This window comes from Bos indicus, chromosome 6, assembly GCF_029378745.1.
Source record: "Bos indicus isolate NIAB-ARS_2022 breed Sahiwal x Tharparkar chromosome 6, NIAB-ARS_B.indTharparkar_mat_pri_1.0, whole genome shotgun sequence".
In the NCBI taxonomy this organism is placed as follows: Eukaryota; Metazoa; Chordata; class Mammalia; order Artiodactyla; family Bovidae; genus Bos; species Bos indicus.
In genome coordinates, this window is record NC_091765.1 from 45,607,817 (window position 1) to 45,621,420 (window position 13,604).

General features: G+C 37.7%; 1 protein-coding gene across 7 annotated transcripts in view; it reads left to right on the top strand.

The window, feature by feature from the left end:
* ZCCHC4 (zinc finger CCHC-type containing 4) overlaps positions 1–13,604 on the top strand; it is a 50,851-nt gene that overhangs the window by 18,724 nt on the left and 18,523 nt on the right. For 6 of the 7 annotated variants that reach the window (XR_011567132.1, XM_019962541.2, XM_070791242.1 and 3 more), the window contains 2 exons: positions 6,986–7,058; positions 12,621–12,771. Coding sequence is in view for 6 of the 7 variants with exons in the window: in XM_019962541.2 (XP_019818100.2) it covers positions 6,986–7,058; positions 12,621–12,771 (224 nt within the window). In the remaining variant the exon portion in view is untranslated. The remainder of the gene's footprint in view (positions 1–6,985; positions 7,059–12,620; positions 12,772–13,604) is intronic. The other variant, XM_070791243.1, reaches the window with a different exon arrangement.

Here is a 13,604-nt window from a genome sequence, read left to right on the forward strand (position 1 = left end):
TTGAATTGAAAGAGTACTTAATGTATTCTGGGTACTAGACTCTTATATATAATTCATAAATATTTTCTCTCATTCTGTGAGTTGTCTTTTCACTTTTATGTAGTCAAAAGTTATTCTCTTTTCTTTGGTTGCTTGTGTTTTAGGTGTCATACCAAGAAACTATTACTAGTCTAAAAGCATGAATATTTATACTTCTTTTCTTCTAAGAGTTTTTAATTTTTAGTTCTTACATTTAGTTAATTTTGAGTTAATTTTTTAGTAGGATGTGAGGTAGGGGTCCAGTTTCATTCTTTACATGTGGATATCCAGTTGCCTTGGCATCATTGTTTAAATGATTATTCTTTTCCCGTGGAATGCTCTTGGAACCTTATTGAAAACCATGTGACCATATATGTGTGGATTTATCTGTAGACCTTAGATTCTGTTCCATTTATCTGTGTCACGTGACCATGTATCTGTGGATTTATCTGTAGACCTTAGATTCTATTCCATTTATCTGTGTCTGTCCTTATGCCAGGCCCATGCAATCTCAATTGTTGTTTTGTAGTGAGTTTTGAAATTGGGAAGTGTATATCTTTCAACTCAATTCTTTTTTGAGATTATTTTGGCTATTGTGGGCTTATTACATTTCTGTATGAATTTTAGAATTACCTAGTCAGTTTTTGTAAAAAGCTAGCTGAGCTTTTTAATAGGAGTCACATTGAATTTGTAGATCAATTTGAGGGGTTGTTGTTTAGTTACTTGGAGAAGGCAGTGGCAACCCACTCCAGTCCTCTTGCCTGGAAAATCCCATGGACGGAGGAGCCTGGTAGGCTGCAGTCCATGTTACTAAGTCGTATCCAACTCTTTTGTGACCCCATGCACTATATAGTCCACTGGGCTTCTCTGTCCATGGGATTTCCCAGGCAAAAACACTGGAGTGGGTTGCTATGTCTTTCCCCAGGGGATCTTCTTGACCCAGAGGTCAAACCCACATCTTTCCATCTTAAGTGTTCTGTTTCATGAATATGAGCTATCTTTCCATTTATTTAGCTCTTCTTTAATTTCTTTAAACAATATTTTATAGTTTTCAGTGTGCAGGACTTGCACTTCTTCTTTAAATTTATTCCTAAACACTTCATTCTTTCTGTTGTTTTTGTAAATTAAATTTTAAAAAAATTTTATTTTGTGTTGTTCATTGCTCATGCCCTGATTTACTTGCTTTTTTTTTAAAGTTGCAATAAAATATACATAGTATAACATTTACCATGTTAGCCAGTTTTTTAAGTATACCATTCAGTAGTGTGAAGTAAGTGAAGCATATTCCCATCAGTGTGCACTGTTCTCCAAAACTCTTTTTTGCATCTTATCTGATTTACTAGTATTATTTTTTTAAGTTAATCATTGTCACATTAATTTTTAAAAATTGCTTAAAAAGAAATTCTAAGTCTTATTACTGGTTTACTTTTAACTTGAAAGATTTATATTGTGCTTTGACTCTTTTGCCTTAAATGCCATACCTTGCAGTTTCACCTTTCTTGAGCCTATAGTTAAATCCCCTGGTCTAAGTAGGGAGTAGGTAATGTAGATAAAGTTGTTTTATAACCTATGGAACACACAGATGCTTTTTTCTTTCTGTGTCTGCAAACCTCTGTGTGTTGCAAACAAAAGCTGAAGGTATTGAACTATGGTCTCTTGGCTTAGCTTCTTTGAAAGCTACTCTATTTTTGAGTCAGTTCTGTAAAAGGTCAGCACTGAGTGCTAAGAGAGAGCAGGTTTAACTGAAATATGTTACTAGTCAGAATGAACTCTGCCTGTTGCCTGTATTTACGTTATGATGGAGTGTGGGGTTGGTTCACATTTTTCACAGAGACCACAATTAAATCAGGGAAACATTCCTGTGTAGTATAGTGTGGCAGTAGATAGTTCCTTCGGCACTTTGAATTTGGCTTGTTGTTGCCCTACAGAAGGTCTTTGCAGAGCTGCAGAGAACCATCTCAACTCTAGGGCTCTGTGTATACGTGCTGTACATGTTCTTTCCTTTCCTTCCCTCCCTCCTTCTATTTATTTTTGCCTGCATTGGGTCTCTGGGTATGGGCTTTCTCCAGTTGCAGCAAATGGGCATCTTATTGCAGTGGCTTTTCTTGTTGCAGAGCACAGGTTCTAGAGTGCAGGCTGAGATGCTGTGGCTCGCAGTCTTAGTTGCCTTGTAGCATGTCAAATCTTCCTGGACCATGGGTAGAATCCATGTCCCCTGCATTGGCAGGTGAATTCTTAACCACTGGACCACCAGGGAAGTCCTAAATGCCCTTTTCTGAACATCTAAGATATGAACTTCATAAAGAGATGGAAATACCAGATCACCTTACCTGTCTCTTGAGAAATCTCTATGCAGGTCAAGAAGCAACCGTTAGAACCGGACATAGAACAATGGGCTGGTTCAAAATTGGGAAAGACGTATGTCAAGGCTGTATACTGTCACCTTGGTTATGTAACTTATATGCAGAATACATCATGTGAAATGCCAGACTGGATGAATCACAAGCTAGAATCAAGATTGCCAGGAGAAATATCAACAACCTTAGATATGCAGTTGATACCACTCTATAACGGCAGAAAGCGAAGAGGAACTAAAGAGCCCCTTGCTGAAGGGGAGAGTGAAAAAGCTGGCTTAAAACTCAGCATTCAAAAAAAGAAGATCCATGACATATAGTCCCATCACTTCACAGCAAATAGATGGGGGGGAAAGTGGAAACAGTGACAGATTTTATTTTCTTGGCCTCCAAAATCACCACAAACAGTGACTACATGAAATTAAAGATACTTTCTCCTTGGAAGAAAAGCTATGACAAACCTAGACAGTGTTTTAAAAGGCAGAGACATCAGTTTGCTGATAAAGGTACATATAATCAAAGCTGTGGTTTTTCCAGTAGTCATGTATGTATGAAAGTTGGACCATAAAAAAGGCTGAATGCCACAGAACTGACTCTTGAATTGTGGTGCTGGAGAAGACTCTTGAGAGTCCCTTGGACAGCAAGGAGATCCAGCCAGTCAATCCTGAATATTCATTGGAAGGACTGATGCTGATGCTGAAGCTGAAGCTTCAGTACTTTGGCCACCAGATGCAAAGAGCTGTCTCACTGGAAAAGACCATGATGCAGCTGTCTCACTGGAAAAGACCATGATGCTGGGAAAGATTGAGGGCAGGAGAAGAAAGGGGTGACAGTGGATGAAATGGTTGGATTGCATCACTGACTTGATGGACATGAGTTTGAGCAAAGTCCAGGAGATAATGAAGGACAGTGAAGCCTGGCATGCCGCAATCCATGGAGTTGCAAAGAATCAGATGTGACTTAGCAAGTGAGCAACAAGAAAAAGAAGATATGAAGTTAACATTTGCTAAGATGGATTTCTGTATGCTCCAATTTTAGCATGAAAGATGTGAAATTCTGTTTGGCAAACTACATCCAAATAAAGTTATATCAAAAAGCTGAATTTCTTAAGTTCATTTCGTGAACTAATTTTATTCAGCTCTTGATTACATTTCCTGTGTGTAGAACATGTTTCATACTTGGTAACTGGCTCTCATTTAAAGAGAATGAATGGCCAAATTAAATGGATGTCCTTTTGAGCAGTTTTCAAGTGTATGCATTTCTGATTGGTTTTGTTTGCCTTATTCAATGGAGAGAATAATTCTTTGTGGCCAATTTCATTTTAAGAGGGTAATGTTGAGTGCTTTTTCGTAATTTAAAATATGAATAATTATGCTCCCTTATTTGTGTTTGATGGAAGCTTAGAGCTGAAACCTTGGCTTTTTTCTCTCTCTGGCTCTGCCCACTGCTACTGAGAACATTTTGGACAAGTGTGCTGTGCTGAATTTTATGTAAATAACATTTTCTTTTTTAATTAAAAAAAATATCTATTGCATTGTGAAGCAGTGAAAAAAGTGGAGGGCGGTAGAAATACATTTAAAAAGGGATTGTACACTGGGATGACCCAGAGGGATGGTATGGGGAGGGAGGTGGGAGGGGGGTTCAGGATTGGGAACATGTGTACACCCGTGGTGGATTCATGTTGATGTATGGCAAAACCAATACAATATTGTAAAGTAATTAGCCTCTAATTAAAATAAATAAATTTAATTAAAAAAAAAATTCCCACTGTTGGTGGGAATGCAAACTAGTACAGCCACTATGGAGAACAGTGTGGAGATTCCTTAAAAAACTGGAAATAGAACTGCCTTATGATCCAGCAATCCCACTGCTGGGCATACACACTGAGGAAACCAGAAGGGAAAGAGACACGTGTACCCCAATGTTCATCGCAGCACTGTTTATAATAGCCAGGACATGGAAGCAACCTAGATGTCCATCAGCAGATGAATGGATAAGAAAGCAGTGGTACATATACACAATGGAGTATTACTCAGCCATTAAAAAGAATACATTTGAATCAGTTCTAATGAGGTGGATGAAACTGGAGCCTATTATACAGAGTGAAGTAAGCCAGAAGGAAAAACATCAATACAGTATACTAATGCATATATATGGAATTTAGAAAGATGGTAACAATAACCCGGTGTATGAGACAGTAAAAGAGACACTGATGTATAGAACAGTCTTATGGACTCTGTGGGAGAGGGAGAGGGTGGGAAGATTGGGAGAATGACATTGAAACACGTAAAATATCATGTAAGAAACGAGATGCCAGTCCAGGTTCGATGCACGATACTGGATGCTTGGGGCTAGTGCACTGGGACGACCCAGAGGGATGGTATGGGGAGGGAGGAGGGAGGAGGGTCTAGGATGGGGAACACATGTATACCTGTGGCGGATTCATTTTGATATTTGGCAAAACTAATACAATTATATAAAGTTTAAAAAGAAAAGAAAAAAAAAAAAAAGGTAGCCTTCTCCAAACAGACATGAGAGCCTGTGGAAGGCCTGCATGCAGCCACCTGTATGCCAGGGATTGACTTTTTCACTCACTGTAATTTCCTTATGATCCATCCAAGTTGTTTGAATTTTTATTACTGAGTTATGCTTCATTTATTATTTTGTTTCTTATTATTGCCAAGTGATGCTCTATTGTAAAGAGATATCAGTTTATTCACCCATTAAAGGATATTTTGGTTCTTCCAAAAAAAAAAAGGGGGATTGTATTTTTCCCTTGCTCACACAAGGAAGAACACCTCAATGATGGTTGATCTACAGCTATACTGGTCTTAATATATATGTAAATTAAATAATTGATATGGATATATTATCAGCTATTTGGGATTTGGTTAAAGAGGAAGACATTTGTTAAATAATGGTAATTGACATTGTCCCACAGTTTTTGGAGTATTCCTTAGGTTACAGTGTATAGTTTAAATATTTTCCGTTATTTAAGCCTTCTGTTTATTTCTTCAGTTTAAATTTATGTCAGCAGATGTACTAACAGTATCTTAAATGATATTGAGGGATATTGTATTGAGAATGGTGAACAGATGTTCTTCTGTCTGCACAGAATAAGAGGAAATGGGTTTAGATTACAGGAGGAGAAATTTTGGTTGGACATAAACCTAATTCCTTAATATTAGAGACATTGAGACATAAATCTTTATAGCTGGTATTTATTAAAATAATGATACCTGAAATCTCAGTATGTGCTTTATAGCTGGCATTGTATTAAACACTTTACATAATTATCTTATGTATTCTTACCTAGTCCTATGGGGTAGAAATCATTTTCCCATTTTGCAGATGAAGAAACTGGGGCTCAGATAGGTAAAATAAATTACTAAAGTTATACAGCTAGTAACTGAGAGACTTAAGAGTTTGAAACCATGCCCCTGACTCTCGAGCTGTACTCTTAGTCACGGTGTAATAGAAAGAAGATAAACTAGGCTTGTCCATTGTATTAAATACTCAACATGGTTGGTGATTATGCAGATGGTATTAAATAACTATCAGTAGAAGTAGACGCAAAGAAGTGCCTCTATCATGATTCGGTAAAGAAGTTGTATAAGTAAATATGTGTCCATGATTTTTTTCAGTCTTTCCACTAGCTTATGTGTTCTGTAGAAGGATGGTGTGGTCCTGTGTGAATCGTTTTTGACAAAACTATGAAAGTTCAGAATCCTATTGAGATGAAAGAGGTTTCTATATTACACAAAGAAAACCCTCAGAAGTCAGCAAGAAAGACATTAAGACCCATAGACATAAATGGGGAAAACAGAGATAGGCAGTACAAATAAAATTAAGGAAGAAAGAAATTTCAGTTTTGTAAGAAATCAAGTAAATGCAAGTTTAAGCCATAAATGTGATATGAATTTTGCCTAGTAAATTAGTAGAAATTATAATGTGTTAATACCCAAAGCTGGTGTTCCCATTCATTAGTGATTGCATTTTCAAGTACTATGTTAGAAGAATAAAATGATTCAATCAGTAAATAAATATCCTCTTTCCTGGCACTAATTCAGTAAATATGAAATGCACATAAATTCTTTTTCTTATGTATTAAGAAGCATATTTTATTAAGCTAATGTGCAGTAGACAAAAAAAACTGTATTAAATACCTTTTTTGTTAGCCACAGAAGAAAATAACAGCTATTGAGCAGAAATGTTGATTCAGTATTTTCCTTAAAGTTATTAGCTTTTAATATTAGAGACATATTTTAACTGCCAAACCAACTCAAGCTTAAAATGCGTAATAATCTATCAGGAACATAATTATTTATTTATAATCTTCTGGTCCATAGGAATATGTGTGTTTTTTGTGTATGAGTTTTCTGTAGTTTTCCCACTGACTTGTTAAAACTTGGGACCATAATCTAAGTTTGTTATTCATCCACTATTGTTAGCTTCTTGAGGTTTGGGGAAAGTATTCTTTATTTCAGAAACCTGAAGGATGATGAAATTGATTTTATTTAAGGTGTGATTTCATAATTTTAAAATTTAGTTTACATTTATTTACTATATGTCTGTGACCAGACAAGTAACTACAGTAATAAATTATTTTACAGGTATTCACAGTTTTATATGGAAGATAGTTTTTGCCATTATAATATGTTTAACCATCACTTCTTTGATGGAAAGGTAAGAGTTATGACCATTATCTCTTTCTTCTTTTCTTGTATTTCCTTCATTATTTTTCTACAGTCTCTCAAGAGCAAATGGTGACTGTTCCTCTATTTATTGATATTTACTTTTGTTTGTTCACTGAGTGTTATCGAGCATCTAGGGGTGATCATGTTATTCACCTTTCATGCATTTCACTGCTTCTTGGGTAAAGACCTACTTTCTCAGCAAGACCCATGTAGCTTTGTGTGATTTGACCCTTCTGCCCTCCAGCCTGTCTTCTTTCCGTTCCTGCTTTGCTATTTGTATTCAGGGCATATGACATTCGTCTCAGGCTGGCCTTTCCATCACAGGGGCTTTTGCCATGCTGTTCCCTCTTTCTTCCACTCCCTCTTTGCCCTGTTAATTTCACCTCATCCTTCAGAACCCTGTTCCAAGTTCCTTTCTCCAGCTTCTCCTACCCTCAGACAAGGTCAGGTTCTCCTTTGTAGATTTACGATACTGTAATTAAATAATTCTGTGGTTAGTTGTTTGATGTCTTCCTCTCTGATAAATTTCATGTCCTAGTTAAGGGGATTTATGGTTTTATTAAACTAATCCTTAAAAAATAGACAGTGTCACGAAGAGTTAACCCCAATATATGAACTCTAGGTGATAATGATGTGTCAGTTTAGGTTCATCACTTTTAACAGATGTCCCACTCTGGTGGGGGATATTGGAATAGGGGAGGGGTAGGAGCAGGGGGTATGTAGGATATCTTTGAACCTTCCTCTCAGTTTCACTGTAAACTTAAAACTGCTCTTAAAAATTAGCCTTAAAAAAAGGAGAGTGGCTTAAAAAAAAAACCTTCTTTCAGTATGATGTTAATAATGTCCTTGTGAATAAACAACATAGCAAGAACTGATATTTCTAATCTTGTTTTGAACTCTTTGTTAGTCCCATTACAAAATAAAATCTGTAACCAACAAGTAATCATACCTGACAGAAGGCTGGCCTAAAATATTTGAAATTATCAAGACTACCTGAAGCATATCCACACATGTGCTGTGCTGTGCTGTGCTTAGTTGCTCAGTCGTGTCCCACTCTTTGTGACCCCATGGACTGCAGCTCTCCAGGCTCCTCAGTCCATGGGGGTTCTCCAGGCAAGAATACTGGAATGGCTTGTCATGCCCTTCTGCAGAGGATCTTCCCAATCCAGGGATCAAACCCAGGTCTCCCACATTGTAGGCAGATTCTTTACTGTCTGAGCCACCAGGGAAGCCCGAGAATACTGGCTGGAGTGGGTAGCCTATCCCTTCTCTAGGGGATCTTCCCAACCCAGGATTGAACCGGACGTCTCCTGCCATTGCAGGTGTATTGTTTATTAGCTGAGCAATAAGAGAAGCCCATGTCCATACATATATGCATATATATTTATATTTTTTAAATGGTGAACTATGCTTAAGTATATATTGTGCTTTAAGATATTAACTGACAGACTGAAAATCAAGAAGACCAAAAGACCTATGCATTTAGGAAATGAAAGTAGATTCTAAATTGTTGGTTGGGATTGAAAAGTGAGTCTCCTGATTTAATAGGTATAGCCAATGAAGTACTCCTTCCATCAGAATCAATTTAGCATTGGGATACACATTCTTCAGCAGTGAAAGCTATGAAAACCAAGTATTGAAGTAAATAGCAGTTACAATTAGATGTATTTCACTGTTTCCTGAAGGGCTTATGTGGTTGATAATCAGCAGAATTTGAGGACTGATTAGATGAGCTTTAAGGAGAACAAGAAATTGAAAAATCACTTGACAGTAGATGAAGAGGGGCTTTTCACCTCAGACAGTGACAGTAAGAAAAGGAGAGGAAAGAAGTGGATTCTGAAGACATTTCACTGATGGAAGCCAGCAGACTTGATGTAATTACTATGTGTACACATGGAAATTATACCTCATTTGGAAAAAAAAGATGACTTGGTGATACCTGTGTTGGGGAAGAGATCAAAGATACCATGGGGCCATGACCTGGGTTCATCTTTCACTCTTCAAAATGCAGAGTGGGAAGTTTGTAAGTGACATTTGGAAATGTTGAGTTAGTGGGGCTGGCAGAACATTGACATGCAAGTGTCCAGGGTGGCCTCTTGGAATTGTGGGGCCTTGAGCTCGGGGGTGCTGTCAGTGTTAGTGACACAGATGAGGGAGTAACTGAGCTTCTGTTACTGCTTGATGGTAGTGGTCAGGTATTCATTTGTTCTTAATACTAGACCATGACTTTGCTTTTTATTTTGAACCATAAAGACGAGTAAAATTATATTTAAATATCTAACAGTTGGCCAGCAATTTTGTATATTTCAAGAAAGTAACACATAATTAGCATTTCTCTAGGAAATTCTGTGTAAGTTTTATTGAGAGTTTATAGAATTACATTGCAAGTTTCTAGAATAACCGTTGGAATAAGCTGTAAAGACTGAGCTCCATGTTTTCTTTCCTAAAAGAAAACAGTCATCCAACTCAGGCTCTCCTTTCTCTGTGTTTTAGGAGCAGCCTCTAAATAGCACTGCGGTTGTAGAGAATGATCTGTAGAAAACTATTGTTTAATGATTTTATTGTCTGCCCCTTTTCTACCTACTGGGAGTCAAGGTTTTCAGTAGAGATTACCATGTAATAATCACTAAAGTATTTAAGTGTCTACCAGGTGCCTGTCTGTGAAGGCATATAAGCCTTTGAGGCACCAAATACCTTTGAGGATCTAAGCCTCTGCCACTGCACAGCTCTCCACAGTTGACTGGATTAAAAAGCAGAAGTTTACTGTACAAGATTTTTTTCATAACAATATAGTCTCTCGAAAAATAAAAAATGTCATACACCTTAATGGTTAAGTTGGTTAAAGTGTATACAGAGGGTGCCTATTTAAAATGCCAGCCACAAGTCGCCAGTCCAGGTTCGATGCACGATACTGGATGCTTGGGGCTGGTACACTGGGACAACCCAGAGGGATGGTACAGGGAGGGAGGAGGGTGGAGGGTTCAGGATGGGGAACACATGTATACCTGTGGCGGATTCATGTTGATATATGGCAAAACCAATACAATATTGTAAAGTTAAAAAATTAAAAAGAAAAAATAAATGCCAGCCACTGAGATGAAGAAAAGAGTTAAGTTATTGTCAGCTTTGGTGGCATATGCAAGCATCTTATTTCCCGCCTTGTTTCCTAAGGTGATCAACCTTAGGACCTTCAGCCACTCAGAACAGTACACCTCACCATTGATTCTTACCTGGAAGGATACTCTTTAATGTTTTCTAAAAATTTGGTTAAGTGTTCAGGCTTTGTTTACTTTTTTTTTCCTACTTAAAACTCTTAGGGATTTGAAGGTTTTTCAATAACATCATCTGTAATTTTAGTCCTTGATCATGTAGGCAGGTTAAGGAAATGCCAGGCAGCACTTGAAAAATGATTAACCTTCTTGACACCATCCTTTGCTGTAGGACTTCCAGGAGGAAGTTAATACTTTCTTAGAGAAAAGAGATTAGGGTGTTGTGATTTTTCCTTTCTTCAATTGGGTCTTCTAAGTTGATTTAATAGTAGAACAAAAGTACATATAGGTTTATTAAAGTTTAAATGCCATTAAACTTTAAAATCTACTGTTTTGTATACTAAAAGTGTTGATTTGGTTTTATAGATGAGTACTTGAAAGCTACTACAAAGTCAGTAGACTGGAGCTAGTATTATAGGTCTGTCTCTTGTTGATCTTTCCAGAAGCAAAAAAGGGATAAATATACTGGACAGTTTTTAATGTTAACTTTGCAGTTACTGGTTCAGTTCAGTTTAGTCACTCATTCGTGTCTGACTCTTTGCAACTCCATGGACTGCAGCACACCAGGCCTCCCTGTCCATCACTGGAGTCTACTCAAACTCATGTCCATTGCATCAGTGATGCCATTCAATCATCTCATCTTCTGTCGTCCCCTTCTCCTCCTGCCTTCAATCTTTCTCAGTATCAGGGTCCCTTCAGATGAGTGAGTTCTCCGCATCAGGTGGCCAAAGTATTGGAGCGGCAGCTTCAGCATCAGTCCTTCCAGTGAATATTCAGGACTGATTTCCTTTAAAGTGGACTGCTTGATCTCCTTGTTGTCCAAGGGACTCTCAAGAGTCTTCTCCAACACCACAGTTCAAAAGCATCAATTCTTTGGCTCTCAGCTTTTCTTTATAGTACAACTCTTATATCCATACATGACTACTGGAAAAACCATAGCCTTGACTAGATGGACCTTTGTTGGCAAAGTAATGTCTCTGCTTTTTAAAATGCTGTCTAGGTTGGTCATAACTTTTCTTCCAAGGAGTAAGCGTCTTTTAATTTCATGGCTGCAGTCACCATCTGCAGTGATTTTGGAGCCCCCCCCAAAATGAAGTCTGTCGCTGTTTCCATTGTTTGCCCATCTATTTGCCGTGAAGTGATGGGACCAGATGCCATGATCTTAGTTTTTTGAATGTTGAGCTTTAAGCCAAATTTTTCACTCTCCTCTTTCACTTTCATCAAGAGGCTCTTTAGTTCTCCTTCACTTTCTACCATAAGGGTGGTGTCATCTGCATATCTGAGGTTATTGATATTTCTCCCGGCAATCTTGATTCCAGCTTGTGCTTCATCCAGCCCAGCATTTCTCATGATATACTCTGCATATAAGTTAAATAAGCAGGGTGACAATATACAGCCTTGACGTACTCCTTTCCTCATTTGGGACCAGTCTATTGTTCCATGTCCAGTTCTAACTGTTGCTTCCTGATCTGCATGCAGATTTCTCAGGAGGCAGGTCAGGTGGTCTGGTATTCCCATCTCTTGAAGAATTTTCCAGTTTGTTTTGATCCACACAGTCAAAGGCTTTGGCATAGTCAATAAAGCAGAAGTAGATGTTTTTGTGAAACTCTCTTGCTTTTTTGATGATCCAGTGGATGTTGGCAATTACTAAAAACACTTTAGTTAGTTTGTTGGGAAAATATGTTAGTAACACAGTTTCATGGCCTGGATAAGCTTTGTTATTTGTGAACTTGCATTTATTTACTTTTCATTTTTCAAATATGCCTGCCATTTACCTGGCACTCAAAAATACATGCGTGTTTAACTGGTGATTTGGGGCTCATTAAATTGAAATTATGGTGGTGGACAAACCAGATAGGAAAAATATGTCTTATTCATCTTTGTGTCTCCAGTGTTTAGTACAGTCCCTGTTTGTTGTTTGTCGTATAGTTTCTGTTTGTTGAATTGAATTTAGCATTTTAGATAGTCTTCATGGATAGTGAGTTTCTCTCTTTTAGGTTACTAAGTTTAGTTTTTTAATATAACTATTTGAAATGTGTAGTCCTCTGATAGTGATGGTATTTGAATTTGCAATTTTATAAACCCACTTATCAAGGAACCTGAAGATAAAATCTTACGAGGCCAAATGAGAGAGGCTTCAGGATGTCACTGAGGGACTCTGGGGTGATAGGGTGGGTGAAGTTCAGGATGAAGAGAGAGACTGAGCCAGTGCATTCTCCTTGAAGTAGGGCGAAGTACCTGACTCTAGTCCTGATTTAGAAATGAGTTTTTGTTTGTTCCAGGCTGCCCTTGAAGTGTGCAAGACATTTTTACAGGAAGATAAAGGTGAAGGAGTCATCATGGTGACAGATCCTCCATTTGGTGGCTTGGTTGAACCTCTGGCTGTTACATTCAAGAAGTTAATTGCTATGTGGAAAGAAGGTCACAGCCAAGGTGTGTGATTTATTATTTACTGCAAAATAAACATGTATATGCATCTACTTCCTATCACATATTAGCAAACCTTAGTGAATCAGAGCACTGAAAAAATACACATGCCTTGAGTTCTCTTCTTTGTTGAAAAATAGGCTTATTTGATGATGACTTCATCATGATACACTTAGTTTTATTCTAATTATGTGTTTGAAAAATGGCTCATAAGTAAAATGTTTGATTTTGGTGGGCATAAGGAGGCATTATCCGTGAACATTTAACAGAATATCAGTGAACTCTTGTCACTTATTTACTATTTACTAAATGGGCACTATGTTCCAGATACTGTTTAGGTACTGGAAATGGAGTGGTAAATGGACACTCACCTCTGCCCTCATGGACCTTATATTTCATCTTCCAGAAGCCTTACCCACAACTCCAGAAGGGCACCTAGCCTCTGGGCCAAAGCTCTGAACTATGCACAGATTTGTTGGGGAAGGCTGGCCATCAAGTAGCCTAGCAGCCACGCGTGGACACCTGACTCTAGAAATGGGTTAATGACTGGGGGATATTCAGCTTAAAGTGGCTTAGGACTTCAAAGTGTTTTATATAATTGCCTAATTAGTCAGTTTAATCATTTTTCAGTTTCCAGCCTGCAAATTGATAAATATAAGAGTGTCAGAAATTAAGTGATCAAGCCTCTCCATTAATTGTGCTATATAAATAGTGTGCTTTGGGGATAGGATGCAAATGAAATCTGAAAAGTGACTCATAGTGCTAAGTATCCTACTTATTTTTGGTTCTGAGGTCTACTTTTCAGAGTGGACAAGTCATTGTTGTTGGGGAAGCAGTAA